At 42.2% G+C, this 26,608-nt stretch overlaps 1 protein-coding gene across 1 annotated transcript in view; it reads right to left on the bottom strand.

Moving 5' to 3' along the window:
* The window catches only part of Stk32a (serine/threonine kinase 32A), a 114,178-nt gene that overhangs the window by 24,992 nt on the left and 62,578 nt on the right, over nt 1-26,608 (bottom strand). The window contains exon 6 of the mRNA XM_050163476.1: nt 6,223-6,260. Within this exon, the coding sequence (XP_050019433.1) occupies nt 6,223-6,260 (38 nt within the window). The remainder of the gene's footprint in view (nt 1-6,222; nt 6,261-26,608) is intronic.

Here is a 26,608-nt window from a genome sequence, read left to right as displayed (position 1 = left end):
CTATGTTCAGCAAGTCCGGTTTTATCCCATGCTTTTTCAGACCCGGGCTAACAATAATATCAAACTCTCTGTGACTTCAGCGTCACCTGAAGGGCTTGTTTAAACGCTAAGACGTGGACCTTAGTGTTTCTGATCCAGAAAGTATAGAAAGGCTCAGAGTTCTGCAATTCCTACAAGTTCTTGAGTGACACTCATGCTTCTGGCCCAGAGAACAGGCTTCAGGAATTACTAAAGAATGTTTTGAATACACCCAGGTGACGCTGAAGTCTCAGAGAGTTTGATATTATTGTTATGAAAGAAGACCTGGCTCAGTGGAATAGTGAGACTGTTTCACAAGACTACAAAGTAAGGTTAGGGGACACTGGCCAAAGAAGGCAAACCCAGGCAGCACTGACTGTCTCTCTGCTCAGTCTGCCTGACTGAATGATGAATATCTATTAACATCTGCATATGATTCCTTCAGTTTTTACAATGCTGTCCCAGCCTGTCCCAGGGAAGTGCTCCCTGTTGCATAGGTGACTGGTTTATAGCTAAGTTCATAGGATCCAGAAATGGCGGAACTGAGGTTAAGATCCAGAGACTGGTTTAGGATCTAGACATTGTTCTTGTGACACTTTGGTTCAGATTCCAAATCTCCCACCATGCTGTGTGTTCTGTCACAAAATCAAAGGACTAAGCAACTTGAAACACGTAGTTTTTTGATTCACTCAGACATCTTCCTCTGCCAGGATGCAGAGGAAATACTTTGAGGACTCATGGAAGCTCCAGCGGCATTATAACCACTCCCAGCACCATGGGCAATGCTATGCCTCAGTTCCCGCGGGTGCTTCCATGCTGAGTTTACCCTGTCAGGCTCTCTCCTGTGATGTGAAGGGGACTTCCAAGGCTGAGTTGGGGGTGGGGGATTCTCTATGATGCAGATGGGAGAAATCAGGACTTTTCTTAAGAACGGAGCAATTTTATAATTTCTTCCATAACCCAGGGTTCCAAGCAACTCCTGGAATAAAATTCTCAAACTTGGGACTTTAGAGCTACTAGATGCATTGTCTTTGCTCTGACCCTGACCTCGCCATTGTAGGATGCTGGGTGTAAAGTTCTCCCGTATAAGACTAAGGGCTTCCTGATCTAGATTCCTGGGGAAGTTTCCACCTTGGATAGCTAATAACCTCAACTCATCCTACAGGGCTGTTGAGTTCAGCTTCCGCTGTCGTCATTGTCTATACTCTTCCTCACTGTGACTGCGCTCAGGCTGGGGCCCCTTTCATCAGCACCTCTCTCTAGGGTACCACCATATCCCATCAGCTGGCAATAGCCACAACTGCTAAAATTTTGCAAGTGTTTACAGTATGTGCAAGAAATACCGTTTCCTGTAATATCAACTATTGCCAGCTGTAGCTAAGACATCATTACCTGGGGCCTCATGTATTGTCTTACATTTTAATAGGACACTTCATTGATTTTTTTTTCAGCATGTGTTGGGATTCTTCATGGAGGAAGATGATAAGATAGAAATCTCTGTTCTCTCTCATTCTCATGAATGAACTTTTACCTCCCTCTCTCGTGACTACAGATATTAAAAGCTAAACTACAAATAATGTTATAATTGCCAAAGTCTTTGAGATGCCAGGCAGGCATTATTGTTCCTCTGGATGCAGTATTTGTTTTCTGACTAACTTAAGAAAAACCACAAATTTTTTAGACCCTGTGAAAGTGATAAAATTGGATTGGCCACTTCAACTGGCAGGATGTGAAAATACATTTCAGGATGGTTTGCTATGATTCATCTAAGACCTGATGCCATATTGGCTCTGTATTAGTATAAGTGAGATATTTGGGGAGAGCAGAAACTTGAGTGCTCAAAATGAAAGCCATTTTTTTTTACATCAAATGCTGAGTCATGAGAGATCTTTATTCATATTGTGGAAAGAGTCTCCATCTTATATGATCTCACATAAACGTTGCTACACTCTGGGGAATATGAACAATATGAATCCTTAGGATAAAACAAAGCTTCAGTCTGTTACTGCGCACAGGTGAAGGAAGACAGAAGTCACAGGATGGATACAATACTCATTTGGGAGGCTGGGCATGGGAGGAGGCATGTAAGAGAAATCACACAGCTGCCCTTCACAGTTGCTAACATTTCCATGCCAGGGCTGAAATACTGAAAATGAGGTGGCAGAGACCAGTGAGCCTTCAGCTCCCAGAGGGACGTGGGAAGGCAGAGCAGCTGCTGCTCCAAAGGGCAAGCATTGGTTTATGGTTCGGCTGGTTCTCATAAGAACAACATTAGAAGCTTGGGGAGACAGGCGAGGGAATGTAGTTACTTAAAAGCAACTAATTTTAGTTCCAGAATAGTGTTGAAGTCCTAGATTTTTTTTTTTTTTTTTTGCAATCTAAGTGAAAATGACATCAAACAATTATCTTCTCTAGAAAGGGAGCCCTGGGATATGATTTCCAGAGGAGATCCCAGACTTTTCACTTTGTCTGCTTCTATCTCACTCACGAAGTCTTCCTTTATTAATAGTAACAATTCCGAAGGTGAGTTTGGAATGGGAATACAATAGGGTGCCTGTGGCTGTTGTTTTTGTTCCTTGTTTAAATCAATGTCTGGAGAGTGATAGGGGCATGAGAGGTTTCCCATCACCTGAGACACTACCTGTCCCTCAGGAAGGCTGCTCCCACATCCCAAGCCACAAAGCTTTAAACAGAATGAAAATGCCAAGAACAGTGACCTCAGACAGCTGTGTAAATCAAGGAAGGCAGGATAGACCATTACAAGCAGAGTTACTTGAAGATTAAGCTTGAATGACCTTGTTTAAACTCAGGATTCAACAAGAAAAAGGATCTTTAGTACCATCCCATCTGGAAAGGCACAGTAATTCTCGGGGAAGACTAGTAATCGCCTGACTTTCATAGACTCTATCGACAGATAGATCTATATACATACTGCTCTACACAAAGCCACACAGAACGTCAACATAGTCTTTGTCCGGCTGTGAAAGCCTCTACAGTATCATGGAAGTCACACTCCCCTTTGGTTTTAAGCGGTTTCTGTTCTCTTGTTTCTATGGTCGACATTGTACCATATGTTGCCACTCTTGTGTCAATGTTTATCATGATGCACAGATGTAAGCGTCCTTGTTGTCTGAGAAACAAAGGTACAGAAACATTTGGGCAACTTGAGCAAATTCTGAGAGCTAGTGAGTAGTGAACTGGGTTTTAAAGCGTCCTAGCACTCGTACTATAAACAACACTAAAATTAGTCTTTCACAAGAGTAGGTTCTCTGTGGGGCTACACTTCAAAATTAATTGATTTACTCATTTTCTTCCTAATCTATAATCATCACATTTCCAAGAAAAATTCATGAGAAAAGGAGGAAGACAATGAAGAGGAAGTAAAATGAAGAACGATGGGTGCACGTGTTCTAAAAGCATGATCAAGCATCTTCCAAGAACCGAGATTGAAACCGGAGTGAAAAATGTTCCCATCGGTAAGGTTTACGTATCTCCTCAGAGTCGTATAAATGATGAGTTGAGAGGTATTCTTGTCTAAGGGGAGCTGTCTGTCATAAAAGGTAAGGCGTAGACCAAAACCTTATTCTGCTTAACCAACTATATTTTCCAGAAAGCTTGGTGGTACAGAGTTGCTTTTTTTCTAAATAACAAAAGTGTGGCTTGTTCAGGCTGCCCTTCTCTCTAGGGATGAAGATTCAGAGTGTGTTTACAGCAGGCGCGGAAGGCCCAGGCCTCCCATACAGGACTGGGATAGCTGGTGTTTTCATGAAGGTCACCTTCATGCTGTCTCTGAGATGCAGAAATATGTTCCAAAATGTCAGAAGCTGAAACGGTAAAGAAATAAGACATTGCAAGGAAGTAGGGGGGAAAATCCCTTCAGACAGCCCATAAATAAATAATAACTTTGCACTTTAAGATTAGGGGCTATGCTTAAAGGTGTTTCTTAGCTCTTGGAGCCTAGGTGGGGCTGGGGAAATTAAGTTTAAATTCAAGTAGGTAAATAAATAATAAGGAATGGATTGAAGTTTCAGTTCTAATTGCCAATTCTACTTATCAAAGTTGAATAACTAAGGACCTTCACAGATTCAGGTTCGCTTTGTAGATTTCCAATATGGAACCAGGGTGAAGCTGCCACTGTGAAGTCAAGCAAGGGCAGCTGAGTGACCCAAGACTTGAGTCACACACTTCCTGATAACACACCCAGGAACACAGGACACCTCCCCTGAATCGATCTTCATGTTCCTCCTGCTTTAAACAATGTGAGCTGCTATTATAGGTCCTGTACAATGGTCAATACCCATCTCTATTTGAACGTGTTTTAATATATAGTAAGGAATGAAGGAGAAAGAGAAATTAGCCATCGTACTGAATGGTTTTGTGTACCCACTTGGCACAAGCTAGAGTCATCTGGGAAGAAGGAGCCTCAGTTGAAGAAATACTGCTATGAGACCCAGCTGTAAGGCATTTTCTCAGTTAGTGATCAGTGGGGGAGGAAGGTCTAGCCCATTTTAAGTGGTGACATTTCTGGGCTGGTAGTCTGGGGTTCTAACTCCAGGTCCCTACCCTGTTTGAGTTACTGTCCTGACTTCCTTCAGTGGTGAACAGCAATGTGGAAGTGTGAGTTAAATAAACTCTTTCTTCCCTAAGTTGCTTTTGGTCAGGGTGTTTTCTATTTCAAACTTGTTTTGGACTTGTGTGCATGAAGTTAACTGTGTCCTCTGAGTGAGCTTTGAGGTAAAATCTTCTATTTACTATCTTATACTTATGCAAATTTGGGCATGCATATGATTAAAATCAGATGCATTTTTAGAAAATACATAGCAAACAGGAGCTTTTATCACTCAGTCCTATCAATCAAAACAGAAAGACTCTCTTCCTAGCAACCACCATTTTCTCTTGGACTGTATAAAGATGAAGCCTCTCCCAGCACTCAGGACAGAGGCAGGCGGATCTCTGTGAGTTCAAGGCCAGCCTGGTCTACAAGAGCTAGTGTATGGGACAGGCTCCACAGCTACAGAAAAACCCTGTCTCAAAAAACCAAAACAAACAAGCAAACAAAAACAAACAAGCCTCAAATCATAACTGGGGCTCTTGGACACTCTAGCTGCTGCAGGCCACTGCTTATCTGCAGTGTATCCTCTGATGTCTTTAACTGAAACTGCTTTGCCATTTGTGTGCGCACTTCTTCAATTATCTTAATGAGATGCCAAGGACCTGGGAACGCTTATCACTGACAGTTCCCACCTGCATCACTCTCCCATGTACATCAGGCAAGCTGTGTGCCCTACAGTAGTCCCTGATGTAGCATCTGTGAATTCAGGAAGTCTTTTAAACTGTTGAGAAGGGGGCTGAGGAGCTGTCTCGGTGGCTAGGAACACTGGCTGCTCTTCCAGAGGAGCCAGGTTAGATTAGTAGCACTCACGTGGTGGTTCATGGCAATCATCAACTAGAACTCCAGGGGAGCCAATGCCTTCTTCTGGCCTCTGTTGTCAGTGCACACACGTGGTGCACAGACATACATGCAGGAAAAACACTTATACACATAAGGTAAAGAATTTAAAACATGTTAAGAAAAAACATGCATATTTCATTTTGTTGGCAAAACCTTGTATTTAGCCAGTGCGCATAAACTTTAGATCTCCATTGTCACTTCAGGAGTACCGCCATCTTCCGCTACCAGTTTTATATCTGAGCCCCAAAATACCATTTTTAAGTACTTTAGTTTTCTTTAAGATCATTTATTTTCTTTACTGAAAAAATTGAGCATAAGACTTGCTATCTCTTATGTTCAGATGGAATTTGCCCTCACGAGATGCAAACTATGAAAGGAGACACAAACAAAATCATCTGTTACCTGGCAAGAGCTCAACATTCAGATTGGCTCTGTCTTTCACCAAAGGATATTAAGAAAAGCTAGTACCAGAACAAGCAGAGAGTTTTCTAGAAGAGATATAGTATTGGAAGAAAACGAAGTAAAGAATGACTTTCTCATTCTATGACATCTCAATGTTATTTAAGAATCTATTATTGGATTTTTACATGCCTATAAAATTTCCCTATCTTGTCTCTCCTACACACAGATGAAATTGATATATTATACATGTGTGTATATATACACACGAATGTCCAATGAATCAAGCTAAGGTGATCAATGTGTTGTGGATACCTTTCATATAGATGATTACAAGCAAATCATTTACTTACCATGTTCATCCAGTAAAATATTGTCAGGTTTCATATCCCTAGGGGAGGAAATAAGGAAAGAATAAAGTTGTTCATAATAAAAGAGAGTCCTATGGTGAAAGCAAAAATGCTCAGTAGATCCTACTTGAGATTAAAGCACCATATTAGCATTTCATCCCATAATCGCAGAATCTGAGACAGTTAACATTACCTGTGTTGATTAGGAACCTGGGCTTGACTCATTCACCAAGAGTCTTAATTGCTATAGCTTGGAAGTGTTAGTCAACAGGGATCTATGGGACATTAGCCAGTATCTTCCTGTGAAACCTCAGTTACCCATGGCTTAATGTCCTTAATAGCTTAATTACTGTGCTTGGGGTAGTCAAGGAGACAAATCATCTACGAGTTAGTGTATAGCATAATAGCTATAAATACTATACATTGCATTGTGTTGTAGATATTTGCTAAGTTGGTCAATTTCTGACACGCTCAACCCAAAGCTGAAAAGGTAATTGCATGAGAAGGTAATGGCAATTGCTTGACAGCAACATTCATTTTATTATGTATATATTTGTCATTGCACCATAGTGTATACCTTTAAAATATACCTTTGTTATTAGACATGAAAACAACATCGAAAAGATGGTCAGGGGAAGAAAAAGCCACTCTCTGCCACTGAAAGGAGATCTGTGAGGGCACACGAGAAGACTGATGGCTACCATGATTTCGGTGTCCTCAGGAAATGATTACCCTGGGCAGTTCTCCTCTGTCAGAGACTAGTACTATAGTTAACAACAACCCCAAATTCTCGGTGTCCAGATTTTAACTACCTTTCCCTAATGCACCACTAAAACGCTTCTTCCTCTAGTCACAAAAGCCATTAGGAAAGAAATTCTAAAATAGGTCTGGGAACACATTATCAGCATGGTCAAGTAGCTTTTATGTTTTCAGAATAAAAAAAATGACCTTAGATTTTGACAAAGACTGGACATTATCTTTCCTTAACAAAATTAATAAGCTTTACAAAAAATATCACTCATAAACAGAAGCGAGTACATGCTACATCCAGCATTCAGGTGGCATGAACTTGTGAATCCTGCCTTAGGCTGGTAAGTTCATTTTGGAGCCACAGAGGGATCACCTTTCTCTGGGGCAGGATTCTTTCTGTGTCAGAGGGCACAACTGATGAAAAACATAATGTAACAGGACTTCAAATTGCAGGATTCTGTGGAGAAGCACTCTCGTAATATTGCTGACCTGTGTCCAAACCCTTTGTTTAAAGAATTAATGAGCCCAAACTCACACATGCTGTAGAAGCGATTGCATTATCTGGTCCTGTGCTCCAGCCATGTCCTCATGTAGGCTCCTCTAACATAGTCCTTGCAAACCCTTGCCTGCTCACTACTGCACTTGTTGCTCTTTGACCCAAATCAAACCCTCTCACTACCACCTGGAGACACAGCGGATGCAACCTGGGCATTGGAGCCTTCATTTCCTGCAGAAAACCTTCCATGACTTTCCAGTGCTGGACCAAATGCTTTGATATGGTTTTGACGCCCCTGTAATACGCGGCACACTTATGTGCAACTCTTCCTCACGCTTAGACTCCTGACCTGCTTGATGCCGGGATGATTTTGTGGACAGCACATAGAGCCAGAGTCCATGTTGGTCACTAAAGGAGACCCAGAGAAAGTCTAGCACACGGGAAGATGGCTCCAACAGTGGTGTGGGAGGTCCTTCTGTGTGTTGCTTTTATTGGTTAATGAATAAAGAACTTCTTTGAGCCTATGACAGGGAAGAACAGAACGAGGTGGGGAAAGCTAGGCTGTATGCTGGGAGAAAGAAGGGCAGAGTTAGGGAGAAGCCATGGATCCGCCACCTGAGACAGACGATGAAACATTACCCAGTGCCCTCCCTCCAACACAACAGTACCGGCCAAGTGCTATTATACACCACCAAAACTCGCTGTACCAGGAAGCTGTAGGTAAAGCAGACATAGGGCTCTTTTTATCATTTTCAAATTGTATCCAGTTGACATCACTGCTTTCCAGGAAAGCAAGAGGTTCCGGCAGGAAAAAGTTGAGTATGTCAAGGCCAATATCAATATCTCTTCACCTGTATTTATGGGGCCTTATGACAGAGATGAATCAGCACAGACTTCACATTTTGTCAATTTACTATGAGGTACTTGAGTGTCTTGGTTGATTTTTTTGGACATTCTCATTTTTTTCTCCACTAGGCTTCCCAGAATCTATCTTGAAACTCTGAGAGTAATACAGAGAAATCAGAGAGATGAATAATTGTTTGATTATGCTTTCTTCCTTCAATCTTCTATTTCCCCTCGCAGTATTTATCCACTTAGGTAAGTCAGATAATGAGGAGATAAATGAGACTTCATTCCCTTGGGGGTGGGGAGGATGAGAAAGATACACAGGGAACCAAACCAGAAAAGTATGAAATGGTAGAGGTGCTTGTTTGTCACAAAATCAACGAAAGAATATGAGGAAATCTAATAAAAATGTGAAGTTTTAAGCATTGTAATAAGTTACATAAGCTTATAATCTAACTACACAGGGTTTTTTCACACTATAATGAGGTAACTTCTAAGTCAGTACAAGGAAAATTGCAGTATGATAAAAATCGTTTATTCGTGTACCAGAAGAGAGAAACTGAAAAAAAAACTCAGAGAATTCTATTAAAATTCCTGTTAGAACAGTTGAGTTCTCTAGTTCTGAATCTCCATTTCCTTTCTTCAAAAACACTTCAGTCAGTCCCTAATGTAAATCAAAATGCGAAACTACTTTCCTAAGATGATTATTTCACTTATAGGTAGTTTAAGTTAGTAGTCAACAGCACTGGGTATGTTCAAGGCTCCCCTCAGAAGCTTGGAGCAGTGGGGACTTACTGCTACAGTTCAGACCTAAGCTATCAGACTCTGTGTCTATCCAGAGCTTTTAGGATCCTCTCAGACATTCTGAGGACCAGCCACATTCAGAAGGCAAATCAAGAATGCAAGAAAAAGCAGCAATGAATGCTGCTGGGGATGCAAAGGATTCTTGCATGCTGTCGGAGGACATATGAGAGTCTGGCACTGCAGAATCAGCATTAATGTTCTTCTGAGAGAGAGAGAGAGAGAGAGAGGGAGGGAGGGAGGGAGGGAGGGAGGGAGGGAGGGAGGGAGGGAGGGAGGGAGGGAGGGAGGGAGAGAGAGAGAGAGAGAGAGAGACGCAGTTATGCTTTCCACACAACAGGTTGGAAATAATATTGAGGGTTCATATCCAGCTAAGTGTCAGTGTGCCAGGCAATGCTGTGGAACTTGCCTACTCTGAGGTCACTTCTTCAAATTTTGATCATTCCCTAAACCCCTCACACCCTTACCTCTTGTTTCCTCTCAGTAGATAACCATATGTCGTCACTTCGCAAAGATCAGAGAACCTTGGGTACCTACCTACCTTTTGATTTCCCGTTGGCTATGGTATACCAGCTCTTCTGGGGGACTTTCATATATTCCCTTGGTAATTGTCCTTGGGCTCCACCCCAACTCTTCCTCCTCTATGAGACTATTTACCATCAAATCTCCAAGAAGCCACTTCCGCCCATTGCTACATCTTACTCGTTCCTTAATGACGACACTCCTGAGTTGGATGCTGACAGGTGGAACTGGGAGTGGCATCTTCACTAACCAACTCCCAACTCCTCCTCGGGTCCTCAAGATTACTTTTGCCAGACACTTCTATTTCCCTCACTGTGCCAAATCCAATCGCACAGCTACTCACATCCTGGTCCTGTAGTGGGGGCAGATAACCCCTTCTCTCATGACACACTTTGTTTTCATGGCTTAGACAAAACTCATTTACTAGGTTTCTTCTACCACAGAAATCCCTCCTCAGTCTCCTTTGCTAGCACCTACGTGGTCAAATCTCTAGATGTTGGGCTCTATCAAGATCTAAGCCTATGCAGGACTGCATTCCACTAAATGACTGCATTTAGGCTTATGATTTTAAATAGTATTTACATGCCAAATGATAAGGCATATGTAGCACATTTCTGGTCCTCACCCTGGAATTACAGATAAGTACATAAAATTGCTCGTCTGATGGTGTCATCTGTTCAAGAAACACGAAAAATACAAAGTTCCTTGAACAGAGCCTTTCCGTCTATCCATAACCCTCACTCACACAGCACCAATACGATCCCAGAATTCCTTGCCCCAGGATCTGGCCCCATAGTGTTCCCATTTTAAAAGTGAAAATCTTGAACTCTAAAGTTTCCTTTTTGAAGTCCTAACACCAATTTCTTGGCAACTCCTGATAAATCTACCTTTAAAATAAAATTACTGGAAATAGCATGGAGACTTCCCAGAATATGAAGTATGAAAATACCACATGACATAGCAACTTCATTTCTTAGGTGTTTAGCCCAGAGGTTTGAATGGGAATTTGCATAGAAATATATGGGCCTATGCCCAAAGCAGTGTTATTCACAGCAGCTAAAAGGCAAAAGCAACCTGGGTGTCTATTGACATATGAAAAGGACAAAATATATATATATATATACAATTATACTTACAATGGAGTACTGTTCCCTTGAAAAGAATAGAATTCCTATAAATGCTACAGCATTAATGAACATATTAATGTCTGGAAGACAGTGTTGAGTGAAACAAGTCAGACCTGAAGGAGCCATTATTGTATGACTTGGGTTATGAGTGGTATGTAGAGCAGCCATAAATAGAGGTCATGAAAGGGGTTCCTGTGGACTAGGGTAGACATAGAACGATGGCTTATCATTTAAAGGTACAGAGCTCCAATGCAGGTCAACAGGAAAGCTCTGATGATGTGAGGTGGCTATGGTTTCAACCATGCTCAAGTATTCACTGTATTTTGTCACTTTAAATGATCCAGTTTCATATCTTATACAACTTAAACATCAATAGATGAATTAGTAACAGAATTCATATCTGCTGCTGCAAAAGCTACTGCAGTGGTACCTTTCTCTTGCTTCCCCATCTTCTCCTGAGCATCCATTATCTTCCTCCATGTGCCTTCCCTGCTTGAGCTCTCACTGGGTTCCACCCCACAGGGAACAAGAGTGACACCACTTCTGCTGCCATGTATACCCAGTAGTATGCTGGCATGGGTCAGACTCCATCACACACCTTGCTTTCTCCAGCTCCCTAGCCTCCTTATCCCCATTTCCCAGGTAGTCCCTTATGCTCACATCCATGATCCCTGCCTACTTCCATGGCTGGAGAGCATGGTGCTTCCTCCCACTCCATCCTAAAGTTAAGACTTGTCCTATTCAAGATCTCCTGAGTAAATTGGGAGCATGGGGACCTTGGGAGAGGGCTGAAGGGGAGGGGAGAGGCAGGGAGGAGAGCAGAGAAAAATGTAGAGCACAATAAAAATTTAAAAAGACCTGTCCTATTATTAGTAAAATACCATTACCACCAATTGTTTCATTGTTGATCTGCTCATTAATTCTTTCTCTTCCATAAGGATTAACGTTCTATGAGAAAAGAACGTCTTGTTTAATGCTGTAGCGACTGGGACTCGTAAAATTGCCCGGAAGAGAGTAAAGTGTTCATCATAAAAATTATGCTTGAGTCCTGGTACTAAACTTTGTAACACAAAACAGGAACACAGAAGCCTCCTGATAGGTCTGTATTGCTGGCTACACCGCATTCGCTGTCCGTCAGCTGCAAACCTGACCCTTTTAGTGAGTGTCTGAGCATGCATCAGATTGAGGGACGACAGGCTGAGCTCCATGCAGTGAGAGCATATGACTTTAGATAGGGGCTTTGAATTTGGAGAGTGGCCAAGTACAAGTCTAGGAACACACGTGGTCCACGGTACTTTTCTGCTGCATTTTGGTCTGACGACAGACCAACAAAGCTGCGTCTCACTGAGTCTGTTGTTTCTACCTTCAAGGACTATAAATAGCCGGGGGAAGAAACCCAACACTCCCTGTGGTGGGGTCCAAGTGCAACTGATATATCTGCCATTGTCACTTGAGTGACTTTACATGACATTAGTGGAGTTTAATAGACTAATTACATCCCTTCGCTGCACCTACCCGGGAGTCAAGTTGCTCACCCTGCAATCCCACACGGGGTGTGTGACAGTCGGGAACAAGGAACTCATTGTATCCAAACCCAAATCAACGTTCCCCTAGCACCCCACAATTTCTGACTAGACAATGGGTTTGTTTGGTTTTGGTTTTGTTGTTGTATCGCACACCCTCAAGCTGGGTCATCCCCAAATTCTTTTTTTTTCTTTTTCTTCATCCCCAAGTTCTTGAGAGGAAAAAAATTCTCTCTCTCTCTCTCTCTCTCTCTCTCTCTCTCTCTCTCTCTCTCTCTCTCTCTCTGTGTGTGTACAATACATAAGATTTAGAGTATTGGGGGACTACTGGTCCCCAACTAGACCTATATTAAAAGAATGGGGTGGAAGGATGGGAGAAGAAATTATAAACAAAACATAATTTGAAACAGGAAGCAGAGTATTCTAGATGAGATTGTGTCTCAGTCCAGGCACTGTGCTCTAAGATTACACCTCACAAGCTTTGCTTACAATCCCAGCTCTCTTCCTTGCTTCGCAAGTCGTCTTGGTCCTGTAATTTAAGCTCTCTCGGTATCTGCCGCTTTATCATCTGCGCACGTGGTCTAATCTCCATAATGGAGCTACGGTAAGGAATAAAGGTAGAGCCACTGCCTGGCAAGTGCCTGCACTTAAACTTCATCTTAACAGCTGCCTGCTGCATCTGCTCACCTCCAGCATCTCTTGCTGTTGGCTCTGAGAAGGATGAAGTACAGAAACCACTAGCAGAAGATGGGATAAAGGGACTGTGAGCTCTCAGTACCACAGAGAATATTTCCACTGTTCAGTAAATGTGGTGTACATTTTTGATATTCCTTTTAGGTACAAATGATGTTTAGGTTAAAAATGCTTTCTAATTTTCATTCCAACAAACACACCCATTATATAGTAAGAAAGCCAGCACTATTCATTATCATGATAAGACTATGAGGGTAAGGAGTTTTAGGGGTCCATGAAAATGTCATTTGGCATGCCTTAAACCTTTAGTGTTTCTTTTCCCATTGTGTCACTCATCTCCTCTGCTCAACAACTTCCCCCTCTCACAGGGCTTCTATAGCCTGTGAATTTCTGACCAACTGTTCCTGACAATTGAGCTTACATACCCCCTTAGCACACAAAAGCGACATCGTTAGACATCTATTCCAGGACCTCTTGCTTCTCCAGCTCCCCACCACCTGAGCTATCTTCACCTAAGAAAGATATGTTTCTTCAGTAGAGTGGGAGAAGAGCCAAAGGGAGCAGATGCTGAAGCACACTCAGTAGAAAAGAGATTAAACTTCAGTAGCCAGTGTTCGGGGAATTAACAGAAACGCTAAGTCAAGAAACGGGCAAGAACCTCTTCACAGTCCCATATTTCCAATGTTGGCATGAACCACGATGAAACCTTAGGCTGAGACCCAGCTGTCACTAAGACTTGAAAGAGCCTGGCTAAAAGCTATGTTTCAGAGCAGAGTACAGTGGAGAGGCCAGCCTGACCTCCAATGTCTTTGAGGCCCGATCTTTTGTGATTCACCCATGTCTTGGTCTAAAAGAACCCCTGACAGTTGGTTCGTATTCCCGATCCATTTCCAAAATAAATCAGCAAAGCAAAGTTGATCATCAATCAATAATCTACTAATGTTTTCACAATCACCCTGTTTGTAAATGGCATGTCTTTTCCTCAATGAGTAGGTTAGCTATTTTAAGATGATAGCTATGTTCCCTCAAGACCAAGTGAATTGGGAGTTTCTGTCTATGTTGTGATGAGGAAGGCTTCCATGGACAAAGGGAATGAGGGTCATGATTGATTATCAGTTCCTGATAGGAACACAGAAGGGATACTTGGAGACAATCCCCAACACTTTCTGGACCTGTCCTCCCTTCTAATCAATGACACTGCATCTGGTTGAGGTCATTACTGCCTATGCCATGGTATAGTAACAAACATCAGATAACAGTATCTTTAGTGTCTCAGAAGAGCTCTGTGCTCTAGAAGTCCTGCATAGACAGGAGAAAAGGGGGTGGCTGAGAGAATGACATTGCTCATCCAAGATGACCAGACAAGACCTGACAGAACTTGAACCACCACCACAGAGTAGTAAATCTGATTTACATCAAGATCTTCATTTCCTGCTTCTCCTAAGAAAAGAGAGGGGGTGTTTTTATACCCTCAGAGGCTGATCAGTTCAGCTCAGGTTGGCCTACAGCAAGTGTATTTTTGGTCATATTTTCCTACTGTACATTCGTAAGTCATACACAGATTCTACTTTATGACGCATTGCTAAAGATCAGATGTGTGAATTCAGTTTAAGATATGCTGATATTGAAAAGGCAGAGCCCAGTAGAAAGCTGGCTCTGCTGAGCTGTTACTGCAGCTTCCTGTGTCACCATGGATCTCTCCCACTCCATGTATTCCTGCCTTGGTGGTGCCGCCTGCCACAAGATAGCTGCCCAGCTGCAGGGGCCTCACGGTGCTATGGTGTTTGGAGTTCAGTCACCACAAGTACAATATAAATGAATCCCATTTCTTTTATAAGTACCCAGCAACAAATATTTTGGTTTAGCAATGAAAAATAGACCAATATATACACCCAAGGCTTATTTCATTTTTTCAAAAGATTTCAATTTATTGTAGAGAAAAATCTGTTCTTTGGGGAGATGAGATGCATTCATCTTGAAGACACAGGTTCCCAAAAGTGGGAAGTACAGACACCCCAGCTTGAGAAAGTATGTCCATATACAATAATCCTAGTAATGAGAGTTTAAAAAATTACATTCTCTGGAAATGATGCTTGCCCAAGGAAGATTCTCCTTTAGGGCTTAGCCCCTTTGATTCAGATCCTCTCTGGTGGAAATTCACATGCATCAGTTAATAGAACAACAGGAACCCGGGCCAACTCCCACAGCCACTGAGAACACAGTGGACTGTAAATCCATAGGGTTAAAGTAAAAATGCTCCAGCCTGGGGAAGGGACTGCATCTAGAAGTAAGGGGGAACCAAAGGGAACCAGGTCTATTAATAATAGAGAAATCAGTAGAAAATGTCTTTTAAAAATTAGGTGATGGAGAGGAGAATTCAATTTAAAAAAAAAAAAAAGTAATCTCCTATATTTCAACTCCAGAACCAAAGGCATCCTCTCTGGCAAAAGGAAAAATAAACTTGTCATTTGAAAATGAAGCAAATTAACTCTCCAGATGCCAAGAGAATTAAAAATAAGACAAAGCTAGAAGAACATCTGTATCTTTGCAGAGCAGCCCGTGACTCCAAAAAGTCTGGGGATGGCAGGATTTGTATGTCAAGCACACGCCTTGTTTAGGAAACAAGTCACAGAATAAAACCAGCTGGTCCATGCCCTAAGCTGTTTTGTTTTACTGTCCTATAAAGCATACAAGGTTTTAATGAAATGTCTGTATCAATTATGTATCATTTGCCTGAAAACCATGCAAAGTGTTTTACTCATATTATTTCAATTACTTCTTCCACTGCTCCACCGAATACCTGATGGAAAACAGTATTATCAATTTGACTTGAAAAATAGTGATTCTGAATTCAGGAGAGACTGGGAAATTTTCTAAGTCCCATAGTTACTGAAGGGTGGAGTGGAGCCAGGATTAGAAGATTGGCTATGTAAACCCAGATCCCCATTTTGAGTGGATGAAAATATGCGATGTTAAAACTGCAGACAAATGAGGGATGTGGTCACAGGAGGAGGAACCAGACATCAGAACAATGGGGTGGCAGGTAGAAGTGCCTGCAGCAGAGTAAAAATTAAAGGCAGAGAACAGCTGCTTGGGCGGACGCTCCAACAAGGAGGAGCGCACCGATGCAAATTGCTTAAATGAGCAAAATTGCAGTTCAGACTGACTAGTCAGGTCCCGTGTTAAACGCTGTCTTGATTTTTTGTATTTATGTATTTTTTTGCATGTGTTTTGATGCTAGTGACAATGAGCTTACCTCTAGTTTATGCAGGGAGTGCATATGGCAGCTTTGACTGCGGCCAGCTGGGATGTGTTCTCATGCGATGAGCTGGGACATGTGCTCTGCTTTTGATCACTGAGCTGGAAGTCTGCTCTGTGACCATAGCAGAGAGAGGAAGATAGCCCTGCAACCATGTAATCTTCTCTGAGCATGATGGAAATGCACCAGGCAAACTACAAAGCTGACCATGGAATGATGGCTGTGTCTTTAGTAGTTAAGACCTGGACCACTCTCTTCCCCCCAGTTCCTGGGTAAACTCTCAAGATGGGTAGTCGGCCACTGCTCTGTTTTCTGGCAGGATCCATTTCTAAGGAAACACAGGGCTTACTCAGTGCTCTCCAAAGCACCCAGCAGAGCCCAGACCACCCCTCTCCCCCAGTCCTTCCTCACACTTTCTGCGATCCCCAGGGTCCCCAGCATCTGCAGCTTTTTCTTTTGGATCAAATACCAACAAATTCCTGGGTTTTAGGCCATAGATGTGCTTGGTGTGTTCCTGGTGATCTGAGCAGGTAGGGATCCATGAAAAACATTTCAGGAGGAATGATGCATCCAGGCTCCTGTGCTGATTCCACACTGCCTCCAAAACCCCAGCTTTGAATGCTATATTGCCATTCTGTCCCATTAGCAATTTGATTTGCTGGTTCCTGATCTCAGAACATTCGCTACAGCTTTAGACATCCCTTATAGCTCTAGGGCAGAGAGGAGCTGAACCCAGCACTAATAAATGGGTTTCTCCTCTTTTATTAGGGAAGCCAGTAGCTTTTTTTTTTTTTTTTTCTGAAGAAGTCACTAGCCATACTAACTCATATCCATATTGAAATGGAGATGCTGGGAACATAATCACTGTGAGTGATCCAGCCCAAGAATTGAACACTAACCTGGGTCTTTGCAACCAAATTCAGGTTATCTTACCAAGAAAGAAGAAAGAGTTCTATTTACCCAGGCAGTTTGGATTGCCGCCCATGCCAAATAGCCTGAGGGTGAACCACATCCTGGTTATGTTTGACTCTAGAAAGTTAATAAATCTCCCCTTGTCTGTTTCCTTCAAACAAGCCTGGTACTCAGTAACCACTTAATGCGAGATAAAATGGTCTAGAAAGATTAGTTTGCACATAAGGACAGTGTAATGGATTTAAGTAAAGTAGGAATATATGTTCTATGCAAGTAAATGAATTTGCAAATATTTAATGACTAGGATCATATGCCCACGAAGCTCAAAGAGTGGAGACTACTGGGGTGGACATGGGTGGAGTCCTCTCATGGGTCTTCTCTGGCCCAGGAGGTATCACTGGGTTAATGCATCTATTAGCATCAGGCAAGCACACGCCAGCATTTTAATAATTGGTATTGAGACGCAGAACGACCCTCCTTAAATGTACTTGACTGATGGAATTAGGTGATGCTAGACAAAGTTCCATGAAAAGGATGTCACATCTTTGCTGTAAACCCCCTTAATGTCTCCCCTTTAAGTAATGGAAGTTGTTGGTGACACACCGCCAGACTCTCTTCCTGTGCCCAGCTGCCTAGAGTGAGGAACGGTCAATCATGATGTCCCTTGTATGACAATCAGCTGGCTTGTGATGGTGGCAGCTTGCCTGCTTTGCAGCCTTGCCTTCCTGGACCTGAGGAAATTCCACTCCAGCTGTAAGGACCACAGCAACTGTCAGCATCCGCGCTGCCCATCACACACACACACAAATACCCAAGAACTGAATCTGTGCTTTATTCAGAGAGCCGCAATCTGGGAAGTCAGAATGAAATCTGCCTTTCCCCAATCTTTCTCTCATTAACAATTTCATACAGAACCTGAACAAAGGCCTCAAATCAATTCAAAATCACATCTGCCCAGGTGGTTCTTGTCTCTGAAACTACTCCCCCTCCCCGCATTGCAGTGGGAGGATTGAGGCACCAAGGCCACTGAGCCTTGCACACTTCCCGAGCCATTCAGACGGCAGCTAGTTTTAAGGTTAGCGCACAGAAATGAGATCACTGGCCGTGGGACTGCGCAGGTTCCAATCTTCAAAATGAAGCACAGAGGTGCTGGGTAGTGACCCACCAGAGCAACATCCGCAGCAGGGGCACTGACTTCCATTCTGGCCTTTCTCCAGTTACAACTGCCCTGGACAGTTGGCAGTACCTTTGGGAGATGTCACTCAAGTTACAAGAAACATCAGTGACCTTTAGGTGAACCTGCCTGCAGTCATTCCCAGTGGTCCTTCCTGTCTTGCTTGCTGTCTCCACCCAGGCCAGGTAAGGACCACTTCCCAGCCTGACTCAGAGCACAGCCCCTGATTGATGACCTGTTAACTCTGCTGCAGAACTAGGGTCTTTCATCTGCCCCTGCCCTGTTCTGACAACAGAAGTATCCTATGTCAACTTTTGTTGGTCTGTCAGGAACATTTGCCTATGCACTGATAACCACATTTTTGTTTTGTTTTTTTGTTTTTGTTTTTGTTTTTGTTTTTTTGTTTTTACTTGTTATGATCTTTATTGGGCTGAGCCGGTTACTCTAAGATGAAATCGTCAGGTTTCCAGGCCCAGGCCCTGAAGATCAACAGTGTAAAGCAGCCTGTGAATGACTTATGAGGCTATAAGTCCTGGAAACTGCTGGGGCCATAAACTTTCAGAACACTCAGCAGCTCAGGGACAGCGAGGAATCCCAGAGACGAAAAAGCAAAGACTTTGGATAGAGACTATGAAAACGACCGACAGTGGAGCCTATCACCGTGAGAGGCTACAAAGAGCTAAGCAGACGACCTGCAGATCCCAGCCCTAGAAGAGTTCCAGAGGCTAAGAGCTTCGGGCCTGACACAGAGAGCTTGAAAGAATGGTATTATTGGCTGTTACTGGGCCACTGTAAGTCAATGCACAAAGCAATAAGTCTTTCCTTGGGTACCTGCAGCCGCTTACTGGCTTCGAAAGGAGGGAGCCCTAAGCCTTTATTTCTGAAAGCACAGAGCCACAAGCCTCTGGTTTTGAAAGCACAATATACTTTTGACTTTTGTGCCTAGATCTATGAGTGTCTGGCATTGGAAGCTGTAGCTATAGGTCTGTTCTTCTCAAGATCTGGAGCTTCGGGCCTCCGGAATTAAAAACCACTCTGTAAGCCTTGGGTTCTGAAAAGTGTTAGGCTTTCAACTCTACAGGAAGCTGCCCTGTGCCTGCTCATATTATTTCCATCTGACTGGAGTGAAAGAACACGCATGTATTTGTGACAGGACAGACGAGGAAACAATTAGTGCAGACTACACATACGCACCACACAGGTTGCACTGTGTTACATCGTGTTTGACTATAAACTTATACAGATGTTTTATAAAAAATATAAAGCTATGTAACAATTAACAGGCTTTACATACATATATGTATATAACTAATATATATATGTGATTTAAAATTAAATACATAGATTTACTAATTCATAGAGTCACACAATGATAATAGTCTCAGTAACAAACGCTTCAATCCAGTACCAGATAGTCCCAGCTTCACTAGAGGTAGAAATTAGGAGTGTGGGCTTTATAGTCAGATGACTCAGGTTGAAATCCCAAACCTGCAGCTTCCTGGTTCCAGGACCATGGGTAAATGTGATCACCTTCCTAAGACACATTCTTCACTCTCTCAGTAGTTGCTGCAGTTTTCCCTTGGATATTTCACCAGGCACAGTTACCTGTGCTTTGAGGGCACCTACACTATACTGACTCTAGACATAAGCTAAGAAATGTCCCGTCACGTGACTGCAGTTACCAGGCCAATTAGAGCCATTGAGTGAGAGGGGATGAAAGGCTAAAAAGAAGCCCCCTTAGCATCCCGAAGGAAGTTTTAAGAAGGACTGTTAGTCACTGGATTCAGAAGACTTAGCATGGACCACCAGAGCCTTCTTAGCAGTACATGGAGGAGCAGGCTGAGGATGGAGGGTCCACAGAAGGAACAGGCAAGAGAAAGCAGCACCTTGGCCAATGCTGCTGCTGGATTGTCAAATAAGTAATCTTCTGATAAAGTTCATCTGGATTTTCGAGTTCTATAAGATAATATTTATTTTGTTATTTGAAGCCATGCGAGTTTAGGTTTACCGTTATTTGAGCTCTAAACTCATTCCCTGATAGAATGAAGGACAGTGAACTCTCCTTCATAACGATGTGCTGATTGAATTAAGTGACACATGTAAATCTCTTACTATAGAGTCTGGCACAAAGTGACTGTTCAGCTAGATTTCACAACGCACTGAACAAACAATTAGCAAGTGTCCAGAGCAAGGAGAACTAGGCCATGGGACACTGACGATAAGCTGAGACTGTTGAGAGATAAACAGGTGTTTTCAATGTCCGTTGAACCATTGTGATGTCATAAGGGTGACAGGTTTCACTTGTTACACACGGCAGCACAGGCTAAGCTCCATTATACTTAAGTATAAGCTGGGCAAAGTAGCCCATGCTTTTAATCCCAGCACTCATGAGGCAGAGGCAGGCAAGTCTCTGAGTTCGAGGTCAGCATGGTCTACAGAGCTAGTTCCAGGACAGCCAGGGGTACACAGAGAAACCCTGTCTTGAGAAAAATAAAAAAATAAAATAAAATATACCTGTTTATATTATTCTTCAAAACCCTTATACAGCATCCATGACAAAGTCTAGTGCTGCACAATCATTCCCATTTGTTTCCAAGCTTCCTATGACCACTGCCACTCAATCTGGCAGAGGTGATGTGCTGAGGTAGAAATACTGAGGTCCTTAAAGCTGAATGCATTTGCTAGTTGGGCTTTGTAGAAAATGTGTCTGTCTTGTACCTTCAGGATTAGAAGGGAGCACTTCAGCTCTTGGGTTCTTTCTGACTGTGCAAGAACAGCGAACAGAACCTCTCTAATCCCTCCCATCCTAACTTCCTGACCACACACTCTAGAGTGGAAATCAAGCTCAAGTGCATGCCTTCCTTGCTTGTTCGGCCTCTTCAATAAGCACAAATACAAATCAGGGCTATGTGAGCACACTCATTTAAATGTGGTAATGATCTAGCCTCTGCTCACACTTGTCGCCTCACTCCTACCCTCACATACCCTCTGCTCTGACCCTCAGAGCTGTTTATCTGGCTAGCCCTGCCACCCTTGCTGTCAATATTCCAGGTCCCCTGTGAGCACTTCCCAGAAGTGTGCCTGCGAGGATCGCTATTTGCTATAAAGTATTAACCATAATCTCTAACTAACACAGCTCCCTCAGTAGGTAGGCCCTTGTTGATGGTGTCATCTCATTATCTGTAATCTAGAAGAAGACAACAGAGGAGGAGAAGAAAAAGACAAAGAAGAAGAAGAAGAAGAAGAAGAAGAAGAAGAAGAAGAAGAAGAAGAAGAAGAAGAAGAAGAAGAAGAAGAAGAAGAGAAAAGAAAGAAGGAAAGAAAGAAAGAACGAACGAACGAACTAGTAGTAGTTTCTTCCACCCCCAAAATTCTACTCCTAGCTATGGGCCCTGACATATACATAATTAAACAATATTATTTAGTCTTAAATGACTAGACCTAAAAGAATGAAATTTGTACTTCGTATTTCAATGTATGCTAGACTAAACAAAATTGTATTTAACGCTGCTCACAGGTTACATATTAATGAAACTCTTAACCTCATTGAAATTATTAAAAGTTCAGCCCAGCCTGGTTAAATGTTAACCTGTAAACAAGTATTCCCTTCCCTTTTCCATGGTGAGTTGGCAGGTGGTACATTTTAAAGGCCCTTTGCAACTGTCTGATGCATAACACCAAGGGGGCAGATTCTCCTGTTTTCACGGTGTGTAATTCATGCTCGTTCATTATTTGATAGCCTGGGAGCAGGTGCTGAACAGAGCACAGCAACATAATACCCTTATTACTGCACTGCGCTCTGTTTCTAGGGCTCCAGTAGCAGTTAAGAAAAGAGAGCATTTGCAAGGGTTGCTGATCTACTAAAGATAAGATTTAAAAAGACAAAGAGGAGGGGCCTTTTCTTAGGCACTCTCCAGAAGATGTCAGCCTGAAATCTAAATGTAATATTCCAATGCAATAAACAACAAATGTTGTCAATACACTGAAAGAAGGAAAGACAAACCTCAAGCAGAATAAAGTCAACTACAACTACTTTTAGGTTTATCAGTTTCTCAGACTGAACATACTGCTATGGTAAATGAGAAAAAAATAATAAACCCTTCTTCACAGATATATAAAAGTCAAACAAGACACCTTCAGCCAGAGAAACCAGATGCTTTAGATACCTGAAATATCTCACCAAACATGAAAGATAGAAGCAAGAAGTTGTTCTGGGCAGCAGGAAAGAACTTCATGCTTTTGCTGTATTATGAGCTTGGTTTCTGCTGGAAGTTTCTGTCTTACAGTTCTACAGACTGCAAGTCTGAAGTCAAAGGGTCCATAGATCCAGCTTCCACAGAGATCATCCTCTCTTGCCTCTTCTAGCATCTTCTGGTATACAGGCAATCTACTGTTCTTTGGTTTATATGCATATTTCTCCAGTCCTTCCTCTCCTATGGTGATCATTTGTGCGCTCTCTCTCTCTCTCTCTCTCTCTCTCTCTCACACACACACACACACACACACACACACACATATACACGTGTCCACACCCAAATAGCCTCTTTTTATAAAGCCACCAGTCATATCTGAATAGGACCCATCAGACTGGCCTTATTTTAATTTGATTATTTCTATAAAGATCCTGTTTCCCAAAAGGTCACAAACTTAACACAAACTAAAATCACCTGGGAAGAGGAAGCTTAAGCAGGAATTATTGTCATCTACTTGTCCTGTAGGCAAGTCTATGAGCATTTTCTTGATTGCTGAGTGATATGGGTAGAGCCTGTATTTAGAGCATGAACCAGTCAGAACCTTAGTTAGAAAACCTTGTATTTGTATTTGGTCTTCATACACTAACTATACATGGCCAAGTTACTTTAGATAATCTGCATTTGAGTTTTATCTCCATACACTAACTGTATATGGCCAAGTTACTTAACTCTGCCAAAATATTGTTGACTGCCAAATAGGGCACTGTGTACAGCATGCTGAGTACCATAGGACAAGGTCTTGGTATGTGTATAATAAATAACTTGCTAAGGCATTAAAACAATGACGTATGTACTTTGTACTACAAATTAATTGGGTTAAAAAGCTGGTAAGCTAAAAGAAGTAAACACATTCAGGAATGAGAAAAGTATCTCACCAGGTGACTCATTTCAAAGCTAAACTGTCTCTGGGTTAGCATATTCATTCATTAGGAACCGAACTGTCACTTGAATGATTAGCACCAAAACGATCTCATTTTTGCCTATGAATTATCACCTCAAGAAAATAAAATATGACTGCTAAGATATTAGAGTGTGTGTAAATGAGACACCAAGGTGACCTCCCAAATTAGATCTCTCCCTGTGATAACTGAAAACCTTCACTGAAAACAAGTATGATTTGGTTCACGATTGAATTGCAAACAAGAACTTTCTGGTAAATGTGCTAAGAGCTGTTTGCCACACTTCAGGGTCACATGATCATCAGGCAGTTCATTTCAGTCACGCAGCCTTCTTGGAGGGGAGTGTGTGTGCAGAAGAGAGCAGAGAAAGGACAAGGTCACACGTAAAGACCATCCCGCCGAGGTGAAGAGGAAGCCATCCTAGAGACCTATGCATGAACGAATAACTTCTGAACCATGCCAACCCTGCACTCTTCCTTGATAGAGAAGTTCAGGGTACTGCCTAAAGCTGTATAGGAGGGTGTCACTGGTCTGTGGCAAGCAGACATTATGGGGACTACTGAACTTCAGGATTTCCATCTCTTGTGTATGTCCTTGAGTAAACAAGTTCTATCACTTCTAACCAACATTGTTTTGGGGTTACTGGGACTGTTGAGATTAGGTTACAGAATATTATATTGTTATTTTAAGTTGTAAATGCTGCCCTGCTACTCAGTTCACCCTAGAGTCTGGTGTTCTTTGTTAAATCTGACAAAGCAAGGTGCTATGAATTCTATAGCTTCAACAGGAATGCATTCTATTAACCTCCTGTCTAAATGTATCTGGCCTAATCTTGAAAGAGAATCCAGTTTTGGCCAATAAGACGGCATCTTTGTAGAAACCTCAGTTGCACTATGTCCGCACCCCAAGCCAAGGAACCTGGGAGTTAATAAATGTGGATTAAATCAATGAGTCCTTCCCATTACAAGAATAACAAAGGTGTCACAGAATCTTGTCTCCTATAGCCCAACAATAGCAATTTGTAGAGCAAATTAAGATTTGCTTCGGCAAAAATCATCCATGGCAAATTGGCCTTGTTCACTCATCCAAAAGTCTCGTGTGCACACTGTCCTCATGCAGATGCTTATGCTCAATTACCCGGTAGCCCTCTACTTTGATCACTGTGCTGAACGCTGGTTATTAAACATGGGTAAAACTTTTTTTCTACCCATAAGGATTTACATAAGCATTGTGTGGGTAGCATCATGGCTCAGAAGCTGCAATTAGAAGCACAACCATGACCACTGGGACAATGTAACTGAGTATGAGTGATGATGTCGTAGCCCATGACAGAGTCACAACAGCTTATAATCTTTGTAATGCATGCTCCCGAATTTAAATCTTTCTTATTTGTAAACCGTTTTTCATGACCAACTGTTACCTATGTTACAACAGAGTTCACTTCACTCACCACTGGAGCCTTGGCTCTGCAGCATTGTCTGGTAACCACGCACTTTGAAGGCATTTTTGACTATCTAGGCTAGAGTCATTTTGCCCAGGCTTTTGATTTCATCGTCAAGGTGCAGCTTCTGAGAAGGATGTGAGGAGCTCCTTTAAAGTTGCTACATCAGTCTGAAGGGCTGACAAGTGGACATTTGCTCTTATCTGCATCTTGCTTCAGAATGACGCCAGCTGCCTTTATTGGTCCCTCCGCCCCTCTCACCATCACAGCGAAGACAAAGGTAATAAATGAAAACATAATCCCGTGTTCTCCTTGATAATCAAAACTTTTCTATTATTCCCTGTTCAATATTTCCATTATCGATGGGAAATAAAGCTTCACAATTTTCTCTGTTGTGCTGTGATTATTTATAGGAATTGCCTAATAGGATTTTTATTTCATTCCTATAGGATTTTGGAAAGTGGAGAATGATAACTTCATTAAGTGGGGCTATTTTAACTGGGAGGAAAGCGCAATCAACCGTTTACTCTAAGCTGAGATGACTTACTGTTAACTGCCTCGTATAGCTCATCTTCATAGCCTCGGTTCATAATTGAGTCTTCAACATCAGACAGGAGAATGACTACCATTCCCTTCTTGGCCTACAATAATTAGTTTTCATCATATTATTCTTTGGGGGGAGTGTGGCATTCTAATCCAACACTGTCCTCACCGGAATTATAATGAATTTGGGTTCTCTTATTTTTTTTTATTTATTTATTAAAGATTTCTGTCTCTTCCCCACAGCCGCCTCCCCTTTCCCTCCCCCTCCCCCAACCAAGTCCCCCTCCCTCGTCAGCCCAAAGAGCAATCAGGGTTCCCTGCCCTGTGGGAAGTCCAAGAACCACCCACCTCCATCCAGGTATAGTAAGGTGAGCATCCAAACTGCCTAGGCTCCCACAAAACCAATAGGTGCAGTAGGATCAAAAACCCATTGCCATTGTTCAAAGAAGTTCAAATGGCCAAAAGACACCTAAGGTCATGCTCAACTTCCTTAGCGATCAGGGAAATGCAAATCAAGACAACTTTAAGATACCATCTTACACCTGTCAGAATGGCTAAAATCAAAAACACCAATGATAGCCTTTGCTGGAGAGGTTGTGGAGAAAGGGGTACACTCATCCATTGCTGGTGGGAATGCAAACTTGTGCAACCTCTCTGGAAAGCAGCGTGGGTTCTCTTATTTTTAACAGAAACAAATAATCACTCTGTCTAAACTTTAAAGCCTTCACTTACTGCCTTAATGGAAATAAAGGGGTATTAAAACAGGATCTGCCACCACTTTGAAAACTAAAGCCAGTTTTTAATCTGTGAGCACGGGAAATGTTTGAATTTTTTTCACTAACAGGAAACTTGTCTAATTACATAAATCAAAGTAAAAGTTATTATGCACCTCTGTCTTTTTCAACCATGTCTAAGAAAGCTCTGGAAATTGATGGAAATTAGCTCAATATTCTGCATATTATGGGAAGTTTAAAAATTCAAGTCTATGAGCTGAAAATTTCTTTCACTAAAATAAGACAAGGGCCCTTTTATATCCCACGTGGAGTTTATGGAAAAGAAAGAAGATGCAGTGTTTTAGAAAAATAAGGCACAATCATTGGCAGGGATGTCAATGTGTGTGTGTGTGTGTGTGTGTGTGTGTGTGTGTGTG

This window comes from Alexandromys fortis, unplaced genomic scaffold (assembly GCF_014885135.2).
Source record: "Alexandromys fortis isolate MF-2015 unplaced genomic scaffold, M_Fortis_MF-2015_v1.1 scaffold_17, whole genome shotgun sequence".
Lineage (NCBI taxonomy): Eukaryota > Metazoa > Chordata > Mammalia > Rodentia > Cricetidae > Alexandromys > Alexandromys fortis.
Note: the sequence above shows the minus strand (reverse complement) of the source record. Positions and strands in the feature narration are given on the sequence as shown.